This window comes from Hyperolius riggenbachi, chromosome 3, assembly GCF_040937935.1.
Source record: "Hyperolius riggenbachi isolate aHypRig1 chromosome 3, aHypRig1.pri, whole genome shotgun sequence".
Taxonomy (NCBI): Eukaryota; Metazoa; Chordata; class Amphibia; order Anura; family Hyperoliidae; genus Hyperolius; species Hyperolius riggenbachi.
Genome location: NC_090648.1, coordinates 314,934,189 through 314,955,467, shown reverse-complemented (window position 1 = coordinate 314,955,467; position 21,279 = coordinate 314,934,189). Strand labels below are relative to the sequence as shown.

Here is a 21,279-nt window from a genome sequence, read left to right as displayed (position 1 = left end):
TGCAGGATTCTGCCATCTTGCGTCTGCCTTTGCAGCAAGAGCCCCGCCTCAACTACGGGGCTGAATGTGAGGCGGCCTGAGCACTACGTCCCGCTCCCCGCTTCTCCGGAGGCCTCACTTGTGTCATCCCGTCGGGAACGGGTCAGCACACCCCGAGACACTCAGCGCCGAAGGAGCTAGGCGGGGACGCTCACGTACAGAGAGGGAAGGCGGGTTCTGGACACAGGCGCGCCCCCGCCTCTCTTCTCAGGCGCGTGGCTGCAGCGGGCCAGGAGATAGGCTGAGCAGGCACGGTTGCCCTGCAGGGAGACCTCTCTGGCCGCATCATCACCTCATACGGCAACATGGCGAGTGCTTCGTACCACATCTCCAATTTGCTGGAGAAAATGACTTCCAGCGATAAAGACTTCAGGTGAGCTGCATGCTATCCTGCCTGTAGTACTGGGCTGGGCCCAGCCGGTCTATTCATGAGCTGTACGCTGAGCTGAGGCCTAGCTGTCATTGGCTCAGAGAATAGGCCGCAGCTGGTGGACGTGTGCGGGCCTGATCATGTATGTTCTGCAGCATGGACAGGCCTTCTTATCAGACTGCTGTCATCGTGCTGAGCTCCTTCCTCCCTGTCTGAATGCTGCAGGCCTGACCTGCTTTGTAGATAAATGGCTGTTTGCAGCTCAACTCATTGGGCATGATACTGCAGTATGAACAGTGGGGTTCAATCAACATGGACTGTTTGTGTGTGCATATATATATATAAGTATATATAGTAATAACATCATCTATAGTACCTTTAAAAGACTGCAGCTTTTTCCTGGGTCCCAGACATAGTAGTGAGAGTTGCTGAAATGTTAGTAAAATGAGACATTCTGTGATTATAGTTTTATGCAGCTGCCTAAATCAGGATTTTTTATTTTTTTTTGTTAGACTTTATTCAAAACAAAATCAGTTCATGCTGCATGCAATTGCAACCACAACCACACAGCTGCTAATTTACAATATTTTCTGCCACTCTGCTGTGACCCAGGTGACAGGTATGGCAGATATTGTATTAAAAAAAGTCTAGGTTTGCTATATTACTTCTGGAGGTACAGAGTACCTAGAAGTTCTGGTTCACCATGAGCTTGCTAAGTCCTACCCCATAGAGCCACATTAATTCATGCCATGCACTGATGAGGATTGATCAATCTGAAACAGTGTTGTTGGATTATTAACAAGTTGACACATCATTGCATTCCAGCAGATCTGGAGGTGTGGCTAGCTTCCAGGGACAACAGTGGATAATTTGCATATTTCAGCAGTAATGCACTGGGAGACCTCTCAGAGCTCACGCCAACCTGAATTATCGCAAATACTTTGTTTTAAGAAAGCAAACTTTTGATTTCTCTATTACTTCTATACCATATGTTTGGTCAGTGAGATAAACAGAGGAACACCAAGAGCCCCAATAGTGTAGTATGTATTGACAAAGGGGGTAATGACGAAGAGTAATAGTTGTTATACTCACAAACATGGGTCACCAATAGGCAACCACTGTAAAGGCAGGTGGGGAGATTATCCTGACCCCACTCAGGAATAAGAAGTCGCTCTCTGTAGATAGTAGAAAGGGTCGCAACCCTCTACCAAGGGTGGATACAATATTATATAAGAGAGAACAGAGGCACCAAAAGGATAAAAGGGGTTTTAAAGGAGCTGAGTGTCGTTTGTTTTGCTAGATGCTGTAACTGTAAGAGAGAACAGAGGCGCCAAAAGGATAAAAGGGGTTTTAAAGGAGCTGAGTGTCGTTTGTTTTGCTAGATGCTGTAACTCCTTTTTCTATTGCCTGAGGAAGCGGGCACTGACCCATGAAACGCATTGCTTTGTTTTATCTGGAGTTCGTTAATAAATAGACTGAATGTACAGTCGTGTTGTGTCTGCTTGGAGGGGGTAAGTCCACCACTGCCTCCTCTAATTACCAAGGTTTGGCTTTTAAGCTCCTTTAAAACTCCTTTTATCCTTTTGGCGCCTCTGTTCTCTCTTATATAATATGTTTGGTCAGTGTTCCCCAACCCTGTCTTCAAGGCCCACCAACACGGAGCAGTGCTTTTCAGCGCTGCTAGATTTGGGCGCACCCGGCGCTTCCATAGACTACAATAGGAATCGCTCCTATTGCAGCGCTCAGTGAGTAATGTCGGCTCCGTCAGAAGACTGAGCTGAGGTTGCTTAAAAAACACAATAATTCGGCCTCCAGCAATCGCTGGAAGCCGAATTATTTCATTCCCCCACTATCCATGTCGGCCTGGAGGGGGAATAGTAATTAAAACGGCCCGGACTTGTGCAGAAGCAGGATCAGCCATATACCGCTGTATCCTGCGCCCAAGTCTACCGGCGCCGATTTCAAATGTACTCCACTAACAGTGCATGTTTTGTGGAAATCCACAGAGGCAGTTAATCAGCTCTGCTGAAACACTGATTACCTTACTTGTACATGTGTTTGGTTTTCTGCAAACCATGTATGGTTAGTGGATCTTGAGAATAGGGTTGGGAAACTGCTTTAGGTGACCCACTGGGAAACCTCATAAGGAAGTTCCGGTAATGTTTGGTTGCTGTTTCAACAGTTCTCCTCCAATGACAGCACCCTCTAGAAATGTTAGGTTTCAGACAACTTGTGGGAGAAAGTACGCCCACACTATTTGGCCTATTAAAACGCTTCAAGTTATAGAGGGTGCTGTGATTGGAGAACAGTTCGCTATGAGGTTTTCTGGTGGGTCACCTAACCATACTAGCTCTGGTAATGTCTGGAGATACCTTAGTAACTGAGATGTATTTCATTTAATATAGTAAAATCTCCTTATAGTTGACTTCAAGGGACCAGACCAAGTTGTTTATTATATCAGAAGTTTACGATATCAGGATTTGTCAAACGTATATTCATACAAATAAACGGGCGGTATCTGAGGACTGAGCTCACTATTGTGAGAGTGTTATATCGGAGGTTCTACTGTAGTTTTAACACTAATAGTCCTAAAGCTGGGGATACACGGTACGTTTCTGTACCGTGTATCGAGCAGCTGATGATATTCAGCTGGTCCGATCATGCTGCTCGACCCCCGCCGGCGGACAATGGCAGGGAATCGAGCAGCTGATAAGGAGCGCCGGCGGGGACGAGCGGTAATCGATCCGCGTGGATGCGGCGGGGTTCGATCTGGCGGCTAATCGGCCGCCGGATCGACCCGTGTATTCCCAGCATAAGGTATTCATCCAAACAATTCTGGCATTATATTGTAGGCAGCTACAACTACAGGATCTTCTCAAAAAATTAGCATATTGTGATAAAGTTAATTATTTTCTGTAATGTACTGATAAACATTAGACTTTCATATATTTTAGATTCAAATACACACAACTGAAGTAGTTCAAGCCTTTTATTGTTTTAATATTGATGATTTTGGCATACAGCTCATGAAAACCCAAATTTCCTATCTCAAAAAAATAGCATATTTCATCCAACAAATAAAAGAAAAGTGTTTTAAAAACAAAAAAATGTCAACCGTCAAATAATTATGTTCAGTTATGCACTCAATACTTGGTCGGGAATCCTTTTACAGAAATGACTGCTTCAATGTGGCGTGGCATGGAGGCAATCAGCCTGTGGCACTGCTCAGGTGTTATGGAGGCCCAAGGTGCTTCGATAGCGGCTTTAACCACTTTGTCCTCCTTGACGTATTTATACGTCGAGGACAGGCGTGCTCCTGCGGCTGATCGCGCGCGTGCACGCGCGCTCCCGGCCGCGGATTCGGTAGTCCAGGAATCAGTGAATCGGGCTATGGTGCCCGATCACTGATTCCTCTGCTCCGCAGAAAAAGCGACAGCTTCTCTCGGAAGCTTCGCTTTTTCTAATTCCCATGTCCCTCTAAGCGTACATTGTACGCTTAGAGTGACGCAATGTAAACAAACTCAAGGTTGCCATCTTGTGGCCAAAAAGTAAAACTACATCTAAAAGTAAAAAAACATTAACACACACATACATTTCCCTAAATCAAACCCTATTTACATTCCACCCTCCCAAAAATGCCCACATAAAATGTTTAATAAAAAAAAACAAAACAAAAATTACAATAAAAAAAATAAAAAACACAAATTTACCTAAGGGTCTAAACTTTTTAAATATCTATGTAAAGATGAAATATTTATATATATATATTTTTTTTTTATAAGCTTGTAAATAGTGATGGATGCAAAACGGTAAAAATGCACCTTTATTTCCAAATAAAATATTGTCACCATACATTGTGATAGGAACATAATTTAAACGGTGAAATACCCGAGACAAATGGGTAAATACAATACGTGGGTTTTAATTATGGAGGCATGTATTATTTTAAAACTATAATGGCCGAAAACTGAGAAATAATGAATTTTTTCTGTTTTTTTTTCTTATTCTTCCTGTTAAAATGCATTTACAGTAAAGTGGTTCTTAGCAAAATGTACCCGCTAAAGAAAGCCTAATTGGTGGCGGAAAAAAAGAGATATAGATCAGTTAATTGTGATAAGTAGTGATAAAGTTATAGGCTAATGAATGGGAGGTGAACATTGCTCGGATGCATAAAGTGAAAACGACTGAGAGCTTAAGTGGTTAAGCTCATCCAGAATGTTGGGTCTTGTGTCTCTCAACTTTCTCTTCACAATATCCCACAGATTCTCTATGGGGTTCAGGTCAGGAGAGTTGGCAGGCCAATTGAGCACAGTAATAACATGGTCAGTAAACCAGTTACCAGTGGTTTTGGCACTGTGAGCAGCTGCCAGGTCGTGCTGAAAAATGAAATCTTCATCTCCATAAAGCTTTTCAGCAGATGGAAGCATGAAGTGCTCCAAAATCTCCTGATAGCTAGCTGCATTGACCCTGCCCTTGATAAAACACAGTGGACCAACACCAGCAGCTGACATGGCACCCAAGAACATCACTGACTGTGGGTACTTGACACTGGACTTCAGGCATTTTGGCATTTCCCTCTCCCCAGTCTTCCTCCAGACTCTGGCACCTTGATTTCCGAATGACATGTAAAAGTTGCTTTCATCCGGGAAAAAGTACTTTGGACCACTGAGCAACAGTCCAGTGCTGCTTCTCTGTAGCCCAGGTCAGGCGGTTCTGCAGCTGTTTCTGGTTCAAAAGTGGGTTCATGCTTCCATCTGCTGAAAAGCTTTATGGAGATGAAGATTTCATTTTTCAGCACGACCTGGCATCTGCTCACAGTGCCAAAACCACTGGTAAATGGTTTACTGACCATGGTATTACTGTGCTCAATTGGCCTGCCAACTCTCCTGACCTGAACCCCATAGAGAATGTGTGGGATATTGTGAAGAGAAAGTTGAGACGCAAGACCCAACACTCTGGATGAGCTTAAAGCCGCTATTGAAGCATCCTGGTGGGACGTATGCGCAGTCACCCACCAATTCCTGTTCCCTTTGCTGCAGTTTACCATAAAGCCTCAGACCCTGAGGGAATCCTGAAGACAGTCAGAACTGCAGGAAAAGTAACCTTTTGGGATTGGTTGGTGAGTCCACACACAGTCCAATTTCGATTGTATATACAATCGATACAATCTGTGCTCTCATATAGAGGCCAGGTCGCTGCCACTAATCCACAATAAAAGCGTGCGAATGCGCTAATTCTAACTCTAGCTAAATCCTGTAGGAAAAAGGGTTAATTAGACAACCTTTCTAGAGATAGCAAAACTAACAATATTTAATATCAAAACAGTTATGGTAACATGTCTCTCTGAAGATGTGAATTCTTTTGGCGGAGATTTGTTTCAGAACAGCACTTAGACAAACGATTTTTAAATCGTTTATTTAAAGAAATAATGCAGAACAAAATATAGCAATAAAAACAAATGGATACAGAAATAATAAGGGTTCAATATGAAAATAATAGCTGATTACAGTCTGAGCAGTTTGTCAAGTTACCGTGTCCTTTGCGGTAAGTCCCACAGAGATATGTAGCCCAATTCTGGATAGTTCTGTGGAATAGGTATTAATCCTTTTATCATCCAGCCCAAATCCGTGATGGTACAGGATGGCTGGGGTCTCTCCCTCCAGGCTGAGTGTCAGTCGGTTTTAACTCTTTCTCTGCCAGAGGGTGTGGCTGGTAACAAGAGAGGTTTCCACCCTTAACAATCTGACCTCAGGCTGCTGAAGTCCGCCCCTATTGTCTGAGGGACAGAATTGGCAGTTTCTCCAAGTATGCCATAACTCAGCGGATATCTGACATATCATATAAAACCCAACATTTTACATTCCGTCAGCATGCTCTGAACCAATCTCGCTTGGAGTGCCACCTTCCTTGCCTATGTAATCAATACCTCAGGCTGTGAGATGACTAGGAGATCGATTAACGTCTCAGAAGGTGGGCTGCGCTGGTCGCCTGGCGCACTGTGAGTTGTGGACCGCTGGGCCCAAACGGTTACACAATATCCATCGAATTATGGACTAATATGAAGTGAGATATCAAAAGCTCATTAAGCCAGGGACATGTCTCTGGGTATTCTCCGGACAGGCAGGAATGTCACCTAATGATTTTACGATGCGTTCCTGTATCCTGCTTCTTATCAGCAGTTCCTTGTAGTAGATCTGTGAGCTATGTGAATGCCTGTTTTTTTTGGGTTTTATTAGGGATCTTCAGGAAGTGTAAACAAGCACTCACATTCCCCATTGCAGGGCTGGTGAGCTGGAATAACACTCATTTTCTAAAAGCGGGCTAATGCATTTAAAGGGGCTCTCCAGATCATAGTTTGAGCACCTTTACATGCGCTTGCCGCAATGGCGTTCGCGGAATCGTGACACCTGGGCCTCCATAACACCTGAGCAGTGCCACATGCTGATTGCCTCCATTCCACACCGCATTGAAGCAGTCATTTCTGCAAAAGGATTCCCGACCAAGTATTGAGTGCATAACTGAACATAATTATTTGACGGTTGACTTTTTTTGTTTTTTTGTTTTAAAACAATTTTTATTTGGTTTTCAACAAGTTACAGACTAGTCAAATATCACCAAGATGTTAGGAATATTTTTAACAACACATCATAGGCATATGAAACAGGGGGTATTTCCCTCCTGAGAATACAAGTCTTTTCATCTTGGGAGGCCGTGCAAATTGCAGGCCTGCAGGATAGTATGTCCAAATCCGGTTGAAGACAATTTGGAGTGGTACTCCAGTACTTAAACACTATCAACATTATAAACCCCAACAGTCCCGCCCTCCTCCCTCTCCCTCCCACTGGGGGTGCTCTCTCCACTGGGTTCATCATAACTTGGCTTTAGATAGGTAGAGGTCAGAAAAATATCAGTAAGCTAATAGATAGGTTAGGCATGAAGTTTTAAGGGTCCCAGGGTTCCAAGAAGATCTTCGTTACAGTACCAAGAAGAGTACTTGAATGGTTCAACCAAATGAGCGATTTCTTCCTGATTAAACATAATTAAAATAAAAGATTTCCATTTACTAAAAAAGCGTTTGGCTCTTTTTTCTTTATGAAGAAGTGTGTCATATCTATCCATGGAGTATAGATCTAACATTACATCTTTTACATCTTGGAAAGTCGGACTGGTGGGATATATCCACCTATTTAAGATGGCTTTCTTAGCAGCTGCAAGTGTTACATGTAGTATATCAGGGTCAGAGGGGGCTTTACTTGGAGTTGTTGGTGAGGGAGTCCTGTTGTGGAACAAGTAGAGTATGGGGTCTTTCTCAGTGTGTTTGCATTTAAGCCTTTTAAAGAGACACTGAAGCGAAAAAAAAATATATGATATAATGAATTGGTTGTGTACTATGAATAATTACTAGAAGATTAGCAGCAAAGAAAATATTCTCATATTTTTATTTTCAGGTATATAGTGTTTTTTCTAACATTGCATTATCCTATAATATGTGCAGATTACACAACACTCAGCATTCAAAATGAGTCTTTCAGAGCAGTCTGTAAAGTAATGAACTCTCCTCTATCAGAGGAAAAGTAAACAGTTCAATTACAGTTGAGATAATAAAAGTAAGATAACAGCCCTCAGTTGGAGAGCTTAATAGCTTTTTTGCATAGAGATAACAACTGGAGTTTCTCAACTCTTCCTGTACTGGAAACAATTACACTGATGTATCTGATCTTAATGTTTTTTTTCTTAGTTGTACTACACATACAAATCATAATATCATTTTTTTTTCGCTTCAGTGTCTCTTTAAAGAGACTCCGTAACAAAAATTGCATCCTGTTTTTTATCATCCTACGAGTTCCAAAAGCTATTCTAATGTGTTCTGGCTTACTGCAGCACTTTATACTATCACTGTCTCTGTAATAAATCAACTTATCTCTCTCTTGTCAGACTTGTCAGCCTGTGTCTGGAAGGCTGCCAAGTTCTTCAGTGTTGTGGTTCTGCTATGAACTCCCCCTTCCAGGCCTCTCTATGCACACTGCCTGTGTGTTATTTAGATTAGAGAAGCTTCTCTCTTCTCTCTTATCTTTTACAAGCTGGATAAATCGTCCTCTGAGCTGGCTGGGCTTTCACATAGTGAGGAATTACAGACAAGGGCAAAGCTGTTTGAAGGAAGAAAAGAGCAGCCTGAAACTTCAGTGCATGAGAGATGCAGTGGGAAAGAAACACACAAATGATCTCTTGAGATTCAAAAGAAAGGCTGTATACAGCCTGCTTGTGTATGGATGTATTTTCTATGTGTGGACATACTGTACATCAACCTACTTCCTGTTTTGGTGGCCATTTTGTTTGTTTATAAACAAACTTTTTAAAACTGTTTTTAACCACTTTTAATGCGGCGGGGAGCGGCGAAATTGTGACAGTGGGTATTAGGAGATGTCCCCTAACGCACTGGTATGTTTACTTTTGTGTGATTTTAACAATACAGATTCTCTTTAAGGAAGCGAGAGACTTGATCCCAGAAGTGTGAAATAGCAGGGCATTGCCAAATGCAATGTACCATGTCGGCACTAGGGTGTTCGCACTTAGGGCATACTGGAGAATATCCCTGAGGGGGGGTAGAGTATTTAATATTGAAAGCATACTTTGCATGGAAGAGGAGGAGGAGAAGATGAGTCTCTCCAACTTTCACTAATAATGCTTTTCCTATATGTTGATATGCCTTCTATTATGAGTTTTTCTAATGAGGGAATCTCAAAGTATTTATTCCATCGTTTAAAGTTGTCTTGTGCTAGTTTTCCTGCATTGATGGCTAGTAAGCCATTATGTAACGTTGAAAGGGATAGTCTCTCGGTTCCTGGTTTAAGGAATCTGTCGAATGGAGTAATCTCCATCAGACAGGAGGTGTTAATTGAATGTGATTTAACATAGGACCTTATTTGGTAGTAGGCTAAAAGTCAGTTTTAGGTATGCTAAACAAAGTGTGTAGCTCTGATAGACTCCACCAACGTCTACCTTTGAAATTAAAGAGCTGACTAAGTTTGGTGACGCCCCTGGCCTCCCAACCCAGGAAAGTGCTATGTTGCATACCTGGAGAGAAGTCAGGGGCGCCCCAAAGTGGCATATACTTAGTGATCTTCCATGGTAAATGAAATAGCTTCCTGCATTCTTTCCATGTGGCTATAGTATCTTTTACTATGACATTGTATTTGAGACGAACAGGGAGAGTAGACCATTTGGAGTGTAACAGACCCACTGGGGTCCAGGGTTCTACTAGAGCTGCCTCGAGCTTATAGTTGGAGAAACCAGAGGTTTGGGACACCCAGTCGCGAATGTGACGCAACATACAGGCTAAATTATAGAGTCTAATATTGGGGAGGGCAAGACCACCCAGGCTCTTAGGAATTTGAAGTCTGCTTAGTTTTATCCTTGATCGTTTGTTTTTCCAGAGGAAAAGTGAGGTGGCTCTATTTAAAGTTTGTATGTCGGAGTGTTTCAGAAGAAAGGGGAGTACTTGCAGGGGGTATAGGAGCCTGCCGAAAGTAATCATCTTGAATAAGGCTGCTCTTCCAGAGAGGCTGAGAGGAAGATTTTCCCAGCTGCGTAGCTGGTTGACTAGTTTTTGGATGAGTGGAGTTATATTAAGATTGTAAAGTGATTGGGGATCCCTACTCACCTGCACTCCCAGGTATGTAATTGGTCCTTTAGTGATCTTAACTCTAAGATCTGTATCTGTTGGGATATTACATTTGCTAGAAAGAAACATAAGCTCGCTTTTTGTTTTATTGACTTTAAAGCCAGATTCTCTGCCTATTTCTGCTATTAGTTGTAAAATCTTAGGTACTTGAGCTAGAGGATCATCTAGAAATAGCAGAACATCATCTGCAAATAGAGCCTGAGTAGTCTTGACCCCCCCCCCCCCCCCCCCCCACCCTGACTCCACCAATTACTCTGTCTAATAGTCTAGCGAGAGGTTCAAGGGCTAGGTTGAAAAGTAGAGGAGACGGGGCACCCCTGTCTCGTCCCCTTCTGAAGGGGGAAAGATGCAGACCGGAAACCTGGTGTATAAACACGAGCTTTAGGGGCTCGGTACATTAATCTGAAGAGATTGAGGAAACTACTAGTGAAGCCCATTCTTATTAAGACCATATCCAACCATTGCCAATGAACTTCATCAAAGGCCTTATGTGCGTCAAGTAAGAGGAGAGCACTCTGTTTGTTGGTTAAAGGGTACGCTTTTACCTGCTCTAGAATTAATAGTAACTTTCTAATATTAGTGACCGCGGACCTGCCTCTCACAAAGCCAACCTGGTTAGGATGAATGAGCTTGGGCATAACTATGGCCAGACAATTGGCCATTAATTTGGTTAAGACCTTAAGATCTTGATTGATTAGCGAGATGGGTCTATAGGATTCGGCTAAAGTGGGATCCTTTGTCTTTTTGTGAATTACTTTAATATAGGTATCATTTCCAGAGGGCAGAAACTGTTCACCACGCAAAATCCTGTTATAAACTTCAGAAAAGGTAGGGGAGATTTCAAGTTGTAGTATTTTAAAGAACTCTGAGGATAGGCCATCCGGGCCTGGTGCTTCGTTATTGGCCAGACTTTTGATAGTTTGAATTATTTCGGGGGTAGTAATTGGAGCATTGAGGGCGTTAAGGTCTTCCTCATTAAGCTTTTTAAGAGGGGCAGAATCTAGCCATCTAGTGCTATCGGCTTCACTAAAGGTGTGAGAGTTAGTGTAGAGGTTCCTGTAGTAGGAGAGGAAAATATCATTAATATCTTTTGGGTGATTCTTGATTTCCCCTAGGTCATTCTGAAGGCCTGCAGTGTTCTCCCTAGAGCCATTTAAGTGGGCGGGCCGCCCGGGTAAATGCTTTTACCGCCCGGACGTTATTTATAGCCTCCTTCCATGGCTGTCTGAAGGTCTTTGATCTTCACTTTTCTATTCAGTTCAGCGGCAGCGGCTATGTCAACGCAGAGCAGACAGCCCACGCTGTCAGTCAGAGACATGATCTCCCCCTCCTTCTCAGCTTCTTCCTATCAGCAGCGTGGAAGAGGGGCGGGGAAAGCTCGTAACAGCACAGACAGAGCAGAGGAGTGTGACCGCGGGAGCTTTGAAGGAGCTGGAGGGCGGGGCGTACACCGAGGGAGCAGAGACTGACTTGCATGGCTCTATTCCTTATGGTGAGTAAGTTATTTCCCGGGCCACTGGAATGGCAGACGCTCTCCTCCTCCTCTCCTTGTCAGTGCAGAAGCACAAAGCCCCTTCCTCTCCCCCTCCCTTCCATTCATCAGATAAGCTTTAATGTGTCTGTGGGCCGCTCATTAAAAAATCAAAATGTTTATTTACTCCAAATTGTTCAAGCATTGAGAATTTACACTACCCGGGATGTGTCATGAGAGTTATAAGGAGCAGTTTACAGCCAGCTGCAGAAGAAGCCATTCACTCAGCCTCCTATCTCACTACACACACCTTTGTAATCTAACACCAAATGTTTTTCTCTAGTTTAACCCCTGATTCTCCAGCTTTCAGAATCTGCACATGGATGGCTAAATGTTCAGTTTAGCCTGCCTGGTCTCAACTGTTACGCTTAGTTCACAATGCAATTTTCTCTGATTGACGGTCCAATCTGTTATTTCCAACACGTCTTATCTGATTCCCAATCGCTTTTCTAATCACGTCTATACATAATGAATCAGAAAAATGATCGAGAATCAGATCAGACCTGTCAGAAATAATCGATTCGACTGTCATTCTGACAGAAAATTGCATTGTGTGTACTAAGCATTATAAAGACAATCTAACTTATATGCTCACAGAGAACTTTGCTTAAAATTAGCATTGTTGGCACCCCTGGTGCTGCCTGTGTGATTATTTAGCACTCTTCTCTGGCTCCTAGTGTATGTCCAGCAGCAGGAGTCATGTACATAGCATGCACAGTGAATGTTATCTGGTCATTGTCAGTCATGCATGTGATGATAGGGCTATGGCACCAAGGCCCCATTCACACTGGAATGCTTTTCAGGGGGTTTTCCAGCGCTTTGCTGATGGCCAGTGATCAGCAAAGTGCTATGACAATATTACCTTATGGTAGCAATAATACTGCAGTTGTTATTAGTTTAAAATCGCTAATGTGCTGCCTGCAGCATTGTGGGAGCGTTCACAATGTTACTCTTTCCCAAAAGAGATGTCCCCCTCTCCACCCAGATTGGTGCCAACCTCTCCCGACCCAGCGTAACTCTCCCTCTGCCCTTAGTATTAGTTTACTTCCTCACCCAGTAGCAAACAGTGTGACCTTACTTCACCACCCGGCTACTTTTCCATGCCACCCGGCTGGAAAATATTTCTGGGGAGAACACTGGGCCTGGGATGAGGGAAGGATCGTATCCCCCCTTGGCCAATCTAGCCAACAGTCTGCCCGATTTATTGCCATGTTTGAAGAATTGTAACTTTTTGTAGGGTTGAGTGAGGAGCTCCCTTTGTTTGAACCATTTATCTGCTATTACTTTAGCCTTAAGCCACTGCTCCCTAGAGGATGGTGAGTGTGAGTTCTGGTATTCTAACAGGGCCTGTCTTACTTTTTTAACCTGGGCAGAGTATTCGTTTCGCCACTTTTTTTTTTTTTGGAGCTGACATATGCTATGATGCGTCCTCTAAGGACGGCTTTAGCAGTGTCCCAGAATAAATGAGGGTCATTTTTATGGGTTTTGTTATCACTGAATTCAAGCCACCAGTTCTGTAATAGAGGGTGAAACTCTTCATCACTATAAAGGTGTGACGGGAATCTCCATATATAATTGGAGCCTCTGGGGTGAGCTCATTTAACCTCCCTGGCGGTCTATTAAGATCGCCAGGGCGGCTGCGGGAGGGTTTTTTTTTAATTAAAAAAAAACTGTTTCATGAAAGCCCACTAGAGGGCGCTCCGGAGGCGTTCTTCCGATCGCCTCCGGCGCCCAGAATAAACAAGGAAGGCCGCAATGAGCAGCCTTCCTTGTTTTGCTTACATCGTCGCCATAGCGACGAGCGGAGTGACGTCATGGACGTCAGCCGACGTCCTGACGTCAGCCGCCTCCGATCCAGCCCTTAGCGCTGGCCGGAACTTTTGTTCCGGCTGCGCAGGGCTCGGGCGGCTGGGGGGACCCTCTTTCGCCGCTGCTCGCGGCGATCAGGCAGCACACGCGGCTGGCAAAGTGCCGGCTGCGTGTGCTGCTTTTTATTTCGCTCAAATCGGCCCAGCAGGGCCTGAGCGGCGACCTCCGGCGGTGATGGACGTGTAGAGTCGTCCATACCGCTGAGGAGGTTAAGGCTACTGAAATAGGAGAATGGTCTGAGATTACTGCGTCATGTATGGTGGCTTTGGTAAGCCTAGGGATAAGATCTGGAGAGGTGAACAGATAGTCTATCCTCGAAAAGGACCTATGGGGATGGGAATAAAACGAGAATTCCCTTTCACTCGGTGAGAGGTATCTCCAGGTGTCCTGTAGCGTTAAGAGATTGCTAAATTGAGAGAGGCAGGTATCTTGAGCTCTGTGAGAGGAGGGCCCACGTCCCTCAGTTTTTCTATCCTCGAGAGGGTGCATGACCTCGTTGAAGTCCCCTCCCACTATTAAATGATGTGGTTCTAATAGTAGCTGAGTACCTAAACACTGGAAAAAACTTTTTTTCCCTTCATGCGGCCCATACACATTGTAAATAGTAAGAATATCTCCTGGGAGTGTAATTTTAACTGCTACACATCGCCCTAAAATATCTGCATAGGTTTGCTCAACGGTGCCTTTAAGATGTTTGCTAATTAAGATTATCACTCTGGCTTTTTTGTTAATTGCAGGTGACCCAAAACAGTGGGATACCCATTTTTTTTTTTTTTTTTTTTTTAAATATTGTATTTCAGACGGACCCAAATGGGTCTCCTGTAATAAAGCAATGTCGGCGTCTAGGGATTTTAGATGCCGGAGTATTTGAGATCTTTTTATGGGGGAACGTAATCCCTTGACGTTCCAGGATACAATTTTCATTTTATACGGATCTTAGGCACAGATGAGCAAAATGCGGATGATGTATGCATCATAAGATATAAGATAATTATCTGAAGCTGTAAAAAAATTGCAATGTGGATCAAGATAGAGAGAGCAACACCCCAAAATACCCATGAACAGAAAGATAAAAACAGAAATAAAACTAACAAGAACTTGCAGGAGAGAAAAATACTGGTAGGTGGGTGATAATCAAATTTTCTCTACTTTACCCCGCCACCCTCAAGATCTTTGAGGACGAAGATACTTTTAAAATCTTCAAACATCCCCGGGAAGCGGATAGGTACCTTACCACTAGATTTTCGTCCTCTTCCAGACGATCTACTTCTCCAAATCATTCCTCTAATGATCCACCGGAATGAGGGTCCGCCTGCCTCTTTAATAACTCTGATGTTACTATAGTCTGACATTCTTCCGCGGACAGTCCGTATAGGCTTCGGATGCTAGGAAGCTCTCTGGTGTCATTCACAGGCAAGAAGAGAAGTCAATCCCTAACGGTTTAATGGCAATATACGCCACTGTGTTTTATTATAAGCAGGAACCTCAGTTCCCACTAAGATGGGACCTGCTACATGTGATGGAGTTAATCTTTCTTCAGCGCGAGGAAGGAGCAGGCTTTGTTGAATGCCTGACGTTTTTCCATTACTTCAAAAGAGTAATCGTTAAAGAGCTTGATGGTAGCTTCTTGGTATTGGAGAGGTTCAGCCAATGCCTTAAAGGGACTCCGAGCAGTGCAGAAACTATGGAAAGATGCATATCATTTTAAAGCTCTCTTTCTCCTCTTTCCAATGATATATAAATCGCCACCCTACGCCTTTTAGTTTTCGCTATTTTCGCGATTGAAATTGCCGCGGCAATAGAGAAAACTAAAAGGCGTAGGGCAACGATGTAGGTGTCGTCAGAAAGAGGAGAAAGAGAGCTTTAAAATGATATCCATCAAGCCATAGTTATATTGTATTACACAGGACGACTTTTTGTCAAAGTCAGCAGCTGCATTCAGCAGAATGGAGCTGCTGACACTGGGGAAAGTGTCGTCCTGTGTAATACAATATAACTATGGCTTGATGGATATCATTTTAAAGCTCTCTTTCTCCTCTTTCTGACGACACCTACATCGTTGCCCTACGCCTTTTAGTTTTCTCTATTTTCGCGATCGAAATCGCGGCCGCGGCAATTTCAATCGTGAAAATAGCGAAAACTAAAAGACGTAGGGTGGTGGTTTATATATCATTGGAAAGAGGAGAAAGAGAGCTTTAAAATGATGTGCATCTTTCCATAGTTTCTGCACTGCTCGGAGTCCCTTTAAAGGCCCGGAGTATCCTGATATTGGCATTGTAGTCCAGGTATCTGGTCATGACCATCTGGGAAGTTGCTTTGGCTGGATTCTTTTTCGGGGGCCCTACCCTATGAGCACGTTCCACTCTAAAGGCTCCCGATAAATTGAGCAGCTGCGGCAGGGTCTTTTCACAGAACTCAGGGATGTCGCTATGGGAGCATGATTCAGGGAGGCCTACAATCCTTAGATTGTTGCGCCTTGACCTGTTCTCCAGATCTTCTATACGGGCATGGAAGACTGCGTTGTCTTTTATAAGAGAGTCCATCTTAGATATATTAAAGTCACAGTCCTGTTCGCACTGCCTAATTCGTTGTTCAGCTTCTCCTATTCTAGCGCTTTGGGCCCTGAGTTCTTTAGTCACGCTTGCTAGGGACCTGGAGACCGCGGCTTCCACGGTGGCTTGCAGGTCTGGGGCTAGCAGCTTCATCATTTCTTTGGCCATAGTTTTATAGTTAATGGGAGGTGTAGGGCGCTTACCCTCCTCGGATGGAGCATCAGAGTATTCTTCCCAGTCTTGCTGCGAGTGGACAGCCTCAGATCGATTTCCTCTCTTCCTCGCGCTGGCGGCCATCTTGCCTTGTAGCTGCTGTTCCTGCGTGTCTCCCCGAGAGTTAGTCTGGCGGGTAACGTAACGGTCCATAAGATTGTCCCTGTGCTGCGGGGTCTGTGTGCAACTCGGATATAGGGGATCCGAGCGATCTGATATGATATTATGACCGCGGACGGCCCGGCTTGTCGGAGCTCTGCTAATCTGCGTCCACCATCACAGGCGCCGGAACCGGAAGTCCGACTTTTTTTGTTTTAAAAACACTTTTCTTTTATTGGTCGGATGAAATATGCAAATTTTTTGAGATAGTAATTTTGAGTTTTCATGAGCTGTATGCCAAAATCATCAATATTAAAACAGTAAAAGGCTTGAACTACTTTAGTTGTGTGTATTTGAATCTAAAATATATGAAAGTCTAATGTTTATCAGTACATTACAGAAAATAATGAACTTTATCACAATATGTTAATTTTTTGAGAAGATCCTGTATATCTGTTGAATTTCCTAGATTTATCATTTTTGTTTGTTCTTGGAAACCTCAGTTGGTGATGTTTTCCTGACTAGTTGAGATCCATTGAAATATGCATTTGTGGAAGATAAGTTTTAACTGGTCTATTAAAGGATACCTTAGTGGCTTAGCCCATTCAAAATCGGGGGGAGCAAGCATTTGTAAGAAGCTCTTCTCATGCCCACCACTCCCCCCGCTCTCCTCCTTCCCCCTCCATTAATGCCTAATGTTCACCTGAAGCTACTTCTTGATCGGGAGGGTCGGTGCAGACTGCGCAGGCGCTGCCTAGCGATGGCGTCCTTGATTGCGCGTCCGAAGCTGGGAGGGCTCTGTGCATGCGCACTACATCACAAGTACATACACAGCCCCATGTCACTGGATAGTGCCTGTGCAGTGCACACTGACCCGGAAGTAGCATCAGGGGGACATTAGACCTTGGCTCGGGATCAGGCGGAAATAGCCAAACCCAGTCGGGGTCCGCTTTACTGCACAGGCGACTTGTGCCTGCACAGTGGAGCAGACCCGACTGGGATCGGCTATTCCCGCCTGATCCCGAGCCAAGAGCCGCTACTGTGCCTGCGCTGGAGCCGGGAAGGTAAATATTTACATGGCCCCCATTTGGAGCGGCCCAGCAAGACCACTGTGGGACGGAGGAGGATGGGGGAAACCTCAATCATATACAGAGGCTTTCCCCTTCTGAGGTAAGTACCACCCCAGGGGCCCTTTTTTTTTTCAATACAGGTTTTCTTCAAAGTAAACCTGAAGTGAGAAATTCACTTCAGGTTTGATACTTGCCTAAAGGTGACAACTAACAGTCCCAATTTTTAGCGAAGAATCGTTTGAGTGATCAGAAATAACATGTCTCAATTATTTATTTCATCATCCACAAACCAATATGTACTTCCTAGCTATCACAACTGATGAGAACAGTTTTTCCAATTGACAAAATCGCAGTCAATCAATTGCTTTCAAGCAAACCTGAGCAGAAAAATAAGTCAAAATAAAATTACACACGTCATAATTATCTCCCGCATAGTATACTCCTCAATGTCTTTCTCCTCTACTGCATCCTGTTTTTTCCACTGTGGTCAATGCAATTCTCTGTCCTCCATTTTAAAAATGTTACGTTCATAATGCGCTGCTATGGAGAAGGAAAAAAAACGCGTACCAACTGATTAAGTGTAAGCAGGGCCTTAGGCATTTATCTTACTGAAAGACAACTCTAAGGCCGGATCCAATTTTGTGAGCGCTTGGCCCTTTTCCCACTACCCTGTGATTTGCGATTTGTACATTAAACTAATGAAAACGTCAGCAGCAATTTCCTTTTGTGCGATCTAATTGCGATGAGATTTTGGTCCAAGCGCAATTGTCCTGCCGCGTTTTGGATGCGATTGAGCTCTACTATACTGACTAAAATAGCACAATCGCATGGTGGAAATTGAAACGCGATTGCAATCGCGATCGCATTTCATAGTGGAAAAGAGCCCTAAAGCTGGTCACACACCATTTAATTTTTTAACCTCCCTGGGGGTATGATTACTTCAAGAATTTATTTTCTAAAAAAGTCATTTTTAGGAGGAGGATACAATTGTTTATTCATTAGTTTATTTTCGCCTCGGGTGTCCTTTGAAGTCAGATATACATATCTGATTGTGACTGTATATATGATGTGTACACGCACACGCGCGCGTATATATATATATATATATATATATATATATATATATATATATATATATATATATATATTATATATTATTATACTAAACATCTATGCTGTAAGAATAAAGCCTGATGTGTAGCTGTGTCACTAATAGAGATGGTCATTGAGATGTAAATAATTCTGCGCTGATTCTGGTTTATGCAAATGTATGCACTTCCTTTGCTCGTGAAATCAAATAATTTGATATGTTGTTGAAATTTGGTTTGATGACTACAAATTAAAGGGTAACTGAGACGGATGAAAAGAAAAGAGTTTTTTTTTTTTATACATACCTGGGGCTTTCTCCAGTCCCCTTTAGGCTAATCAGTCCCTCACTGTTTTCCTCCACCACCTGGATCTTCCGCTATGAGTCCCAGTATTTCAGCCAGTCAGCGCAGTCCGGCCGCGTGCCGCTCCCACAGCCAGGAGCATTCTGCACCTGTGCAATAGTGCTGCGCAGGTGTAGTACGCTCCCAGCAGCGGAGTATGTGCATGAGCACTACGCCCGACTGGCTCAAGTACCTGGACTCATAGCAGAAGATCCAGGTGGCAGAGGAAGACAGCGAGGGACTGATTAGCCTGAAGGGGGCTGGAGGAAGCCCCAAGTATGTATAAAACTTTAATTTCCTCTGTCTCAGGTATACTTTGTTATACAGTAGTACTATACTCTACTCTACATAAGCACTCCACACAGAGCTGCAGGGAATCTGAGAATGTTGTGCACATTGAACACAGAGGTGTTGTCTATCACCCATAAACCTGGTTCAGACTGTACATGAAGAATGTGTAATAGAGGAAGAATCGCCTCATTCTCCTGCAGAGTATCTGCACATCACTCTTACATGTACCCACAGTTACATTGCCTAGGGCAGAGGTGCCCACACTTTTTCAGCTTGTGAGCTACTAAATTAGCAAGTCAAAATGATCTACCTATATACAATTTTAGGAGCACATATGTATATACAGAATGGAAACTGTAGTGGGGTTGGGATCTACCATGAAGTCCTTTGTGATCTACCGGTGATCGCGATCTACCTAATGGGAAACCCTGGCCTAGGGCCTGATCCATGTTCAGATTGTGCATAAAGAATGTGTAATAGAGAAAAAATCCCCTCCCTCCCCTGCATAGTACCTGCACATCACTCTTACATGTACCCACAGTTACATTGTCTAGGGCCTGATAGATGTTCTTTGTTTCGGTCTGTACCTTCTACAAGTACTCTTACCAAGGAATAGTATAAAAATTGTCATACTCAAGCACATAAACTGTACCTGCGTACTGTATCTTATGAAGCCAATGATTGGGAGACATATTTCTTTTCAGTTCAGCAAGTGAGCACAGGCAACTTCTAAGCTAGATCAAAATGCACAGAGATTAATATGCAAGGGTTTACATGCAATAATCATGCAATAGCTTGCACAGGAAGCTTAGGTCTCCCCAGTTAATGCAGGTACAGTACTGATAGTGTGCTCCTCTGACCACATGTCTGTGCAGCCTGTATGATACTGTAGCTTTGCAGCCATGTAGAAGCAAGTCACAGATTACAGGCAATTCCCTCACTGATCAGGCAGCAGCTTCCACAGGAAGCATGGATCTCACTGGTTGGTGCTTATAATTTCCTTGGCCAGGACCTGGACATTTAGTTTACTATACCCAAAGTTATACTATATCAGTTTACTGTAATGAGATTATCTGTATCAGCAGCAGTTGAACAGTCCGTTTTTTAAGTTCATACTATGCCATAAGTGGCAGTGTATTTATGTAGTAGACGCACTGAGCCACTCTAGAGGTCTTTTTCACTCAGGAGCAAATGTGTGCTTTTCTGTAATGACTGGAAATGTATCTGATTTCTGAACAAAATCATTTACTTTGGGCTTGTACATTTTGGGGATGTATAGGTTAGCGGGTTTGTGCTTTCTCATAGGAATGCATGGGTCTGTTCTGCAGGGCTGTTGGTCCATTGCCGTAATTTCTGGGAAACTACAAGGGTGATGTGAGGATATCTTGAGTCGGGTCATGGGTGCCCAAGGCTCATTGTTTTTTGGAAGAGGATACTAGTCAGTCTGGTCTGTTGCTAGATGAGAGCAAGGCTGTGGAGTCAGTACAAAAATCTTTCTCAGTTTATGAAACCACCAACTCTGACTCCAGGCGGCTCCTGACCGGCTCACATGACTCTGCCGTCATAGAGACGGCAGAGTCTATGTCCTGGGGGTCCCGGCGAGTGGCGGTTGCGGCGGGTATGCGCGGCGATTCCCCGGGAATCCGTCCTGGTACAAGTGGACTCTGGTCCTTAAGGGGGCAGAGACCGCTGGTACTTAAGTAGTTAATCAGAAAGTAAGGAATAGTAAATAGTCTCCAGTACCGGTTTGCACCACCAGATATTATTGTAAAGTTTGTATGTAAGGGTGTTTGCGCTCAATACAGTACCCTGAGGCATATGGCAAAACTCCAGCTCTATATCAGTTCCAACACATGCACCAATCTGGTCGTTCACGGTGATCTGAAATTATAGACATCAGAAAGGAGATTAAAAGAAAACAAAGGGCCGTAATAGTGTAGTATCCTCTTAACTTCATGCACCTCCACCTTAGCTTGTGCAACAAATATTAGCAGAGTGAACACCACTGCATACAATTCATATATGCAAAGCGCTCACCAGATAAAGGTGCTGCTCAATTACAAACAGCAGATATCGCATAATCAATCATCCACAGTAGTTTTTCTGTCACCTCCTCCATCCAGCTGCAATTCC

General features: G+C 43.7%; 1 protein-coding gene across 1 annotated transcript in view; it reads left to right on the top strand.

The window, feature by feature from the left end:
* The first annotated feature begins 11 nt into the window (after window positions 1-11).
* Window positions 12-21,279, top strand: part of CAND1 (cullin associated and neddylation dissociated 1) — a 56,221-nt gene continuing 34,953 nt past the window's right edge. The window contains exon 1 of the mRNA XM_068276724.1: window positions 12-412. Within this exon, the coding sequence (XP_068132825.1) occupies window positions 345-412 (68 nt within the window). The 5' untranslated portion in view covers window positions 12-344. The remainder of the gene's footprint in view (window positions 413-21,279) is intronic.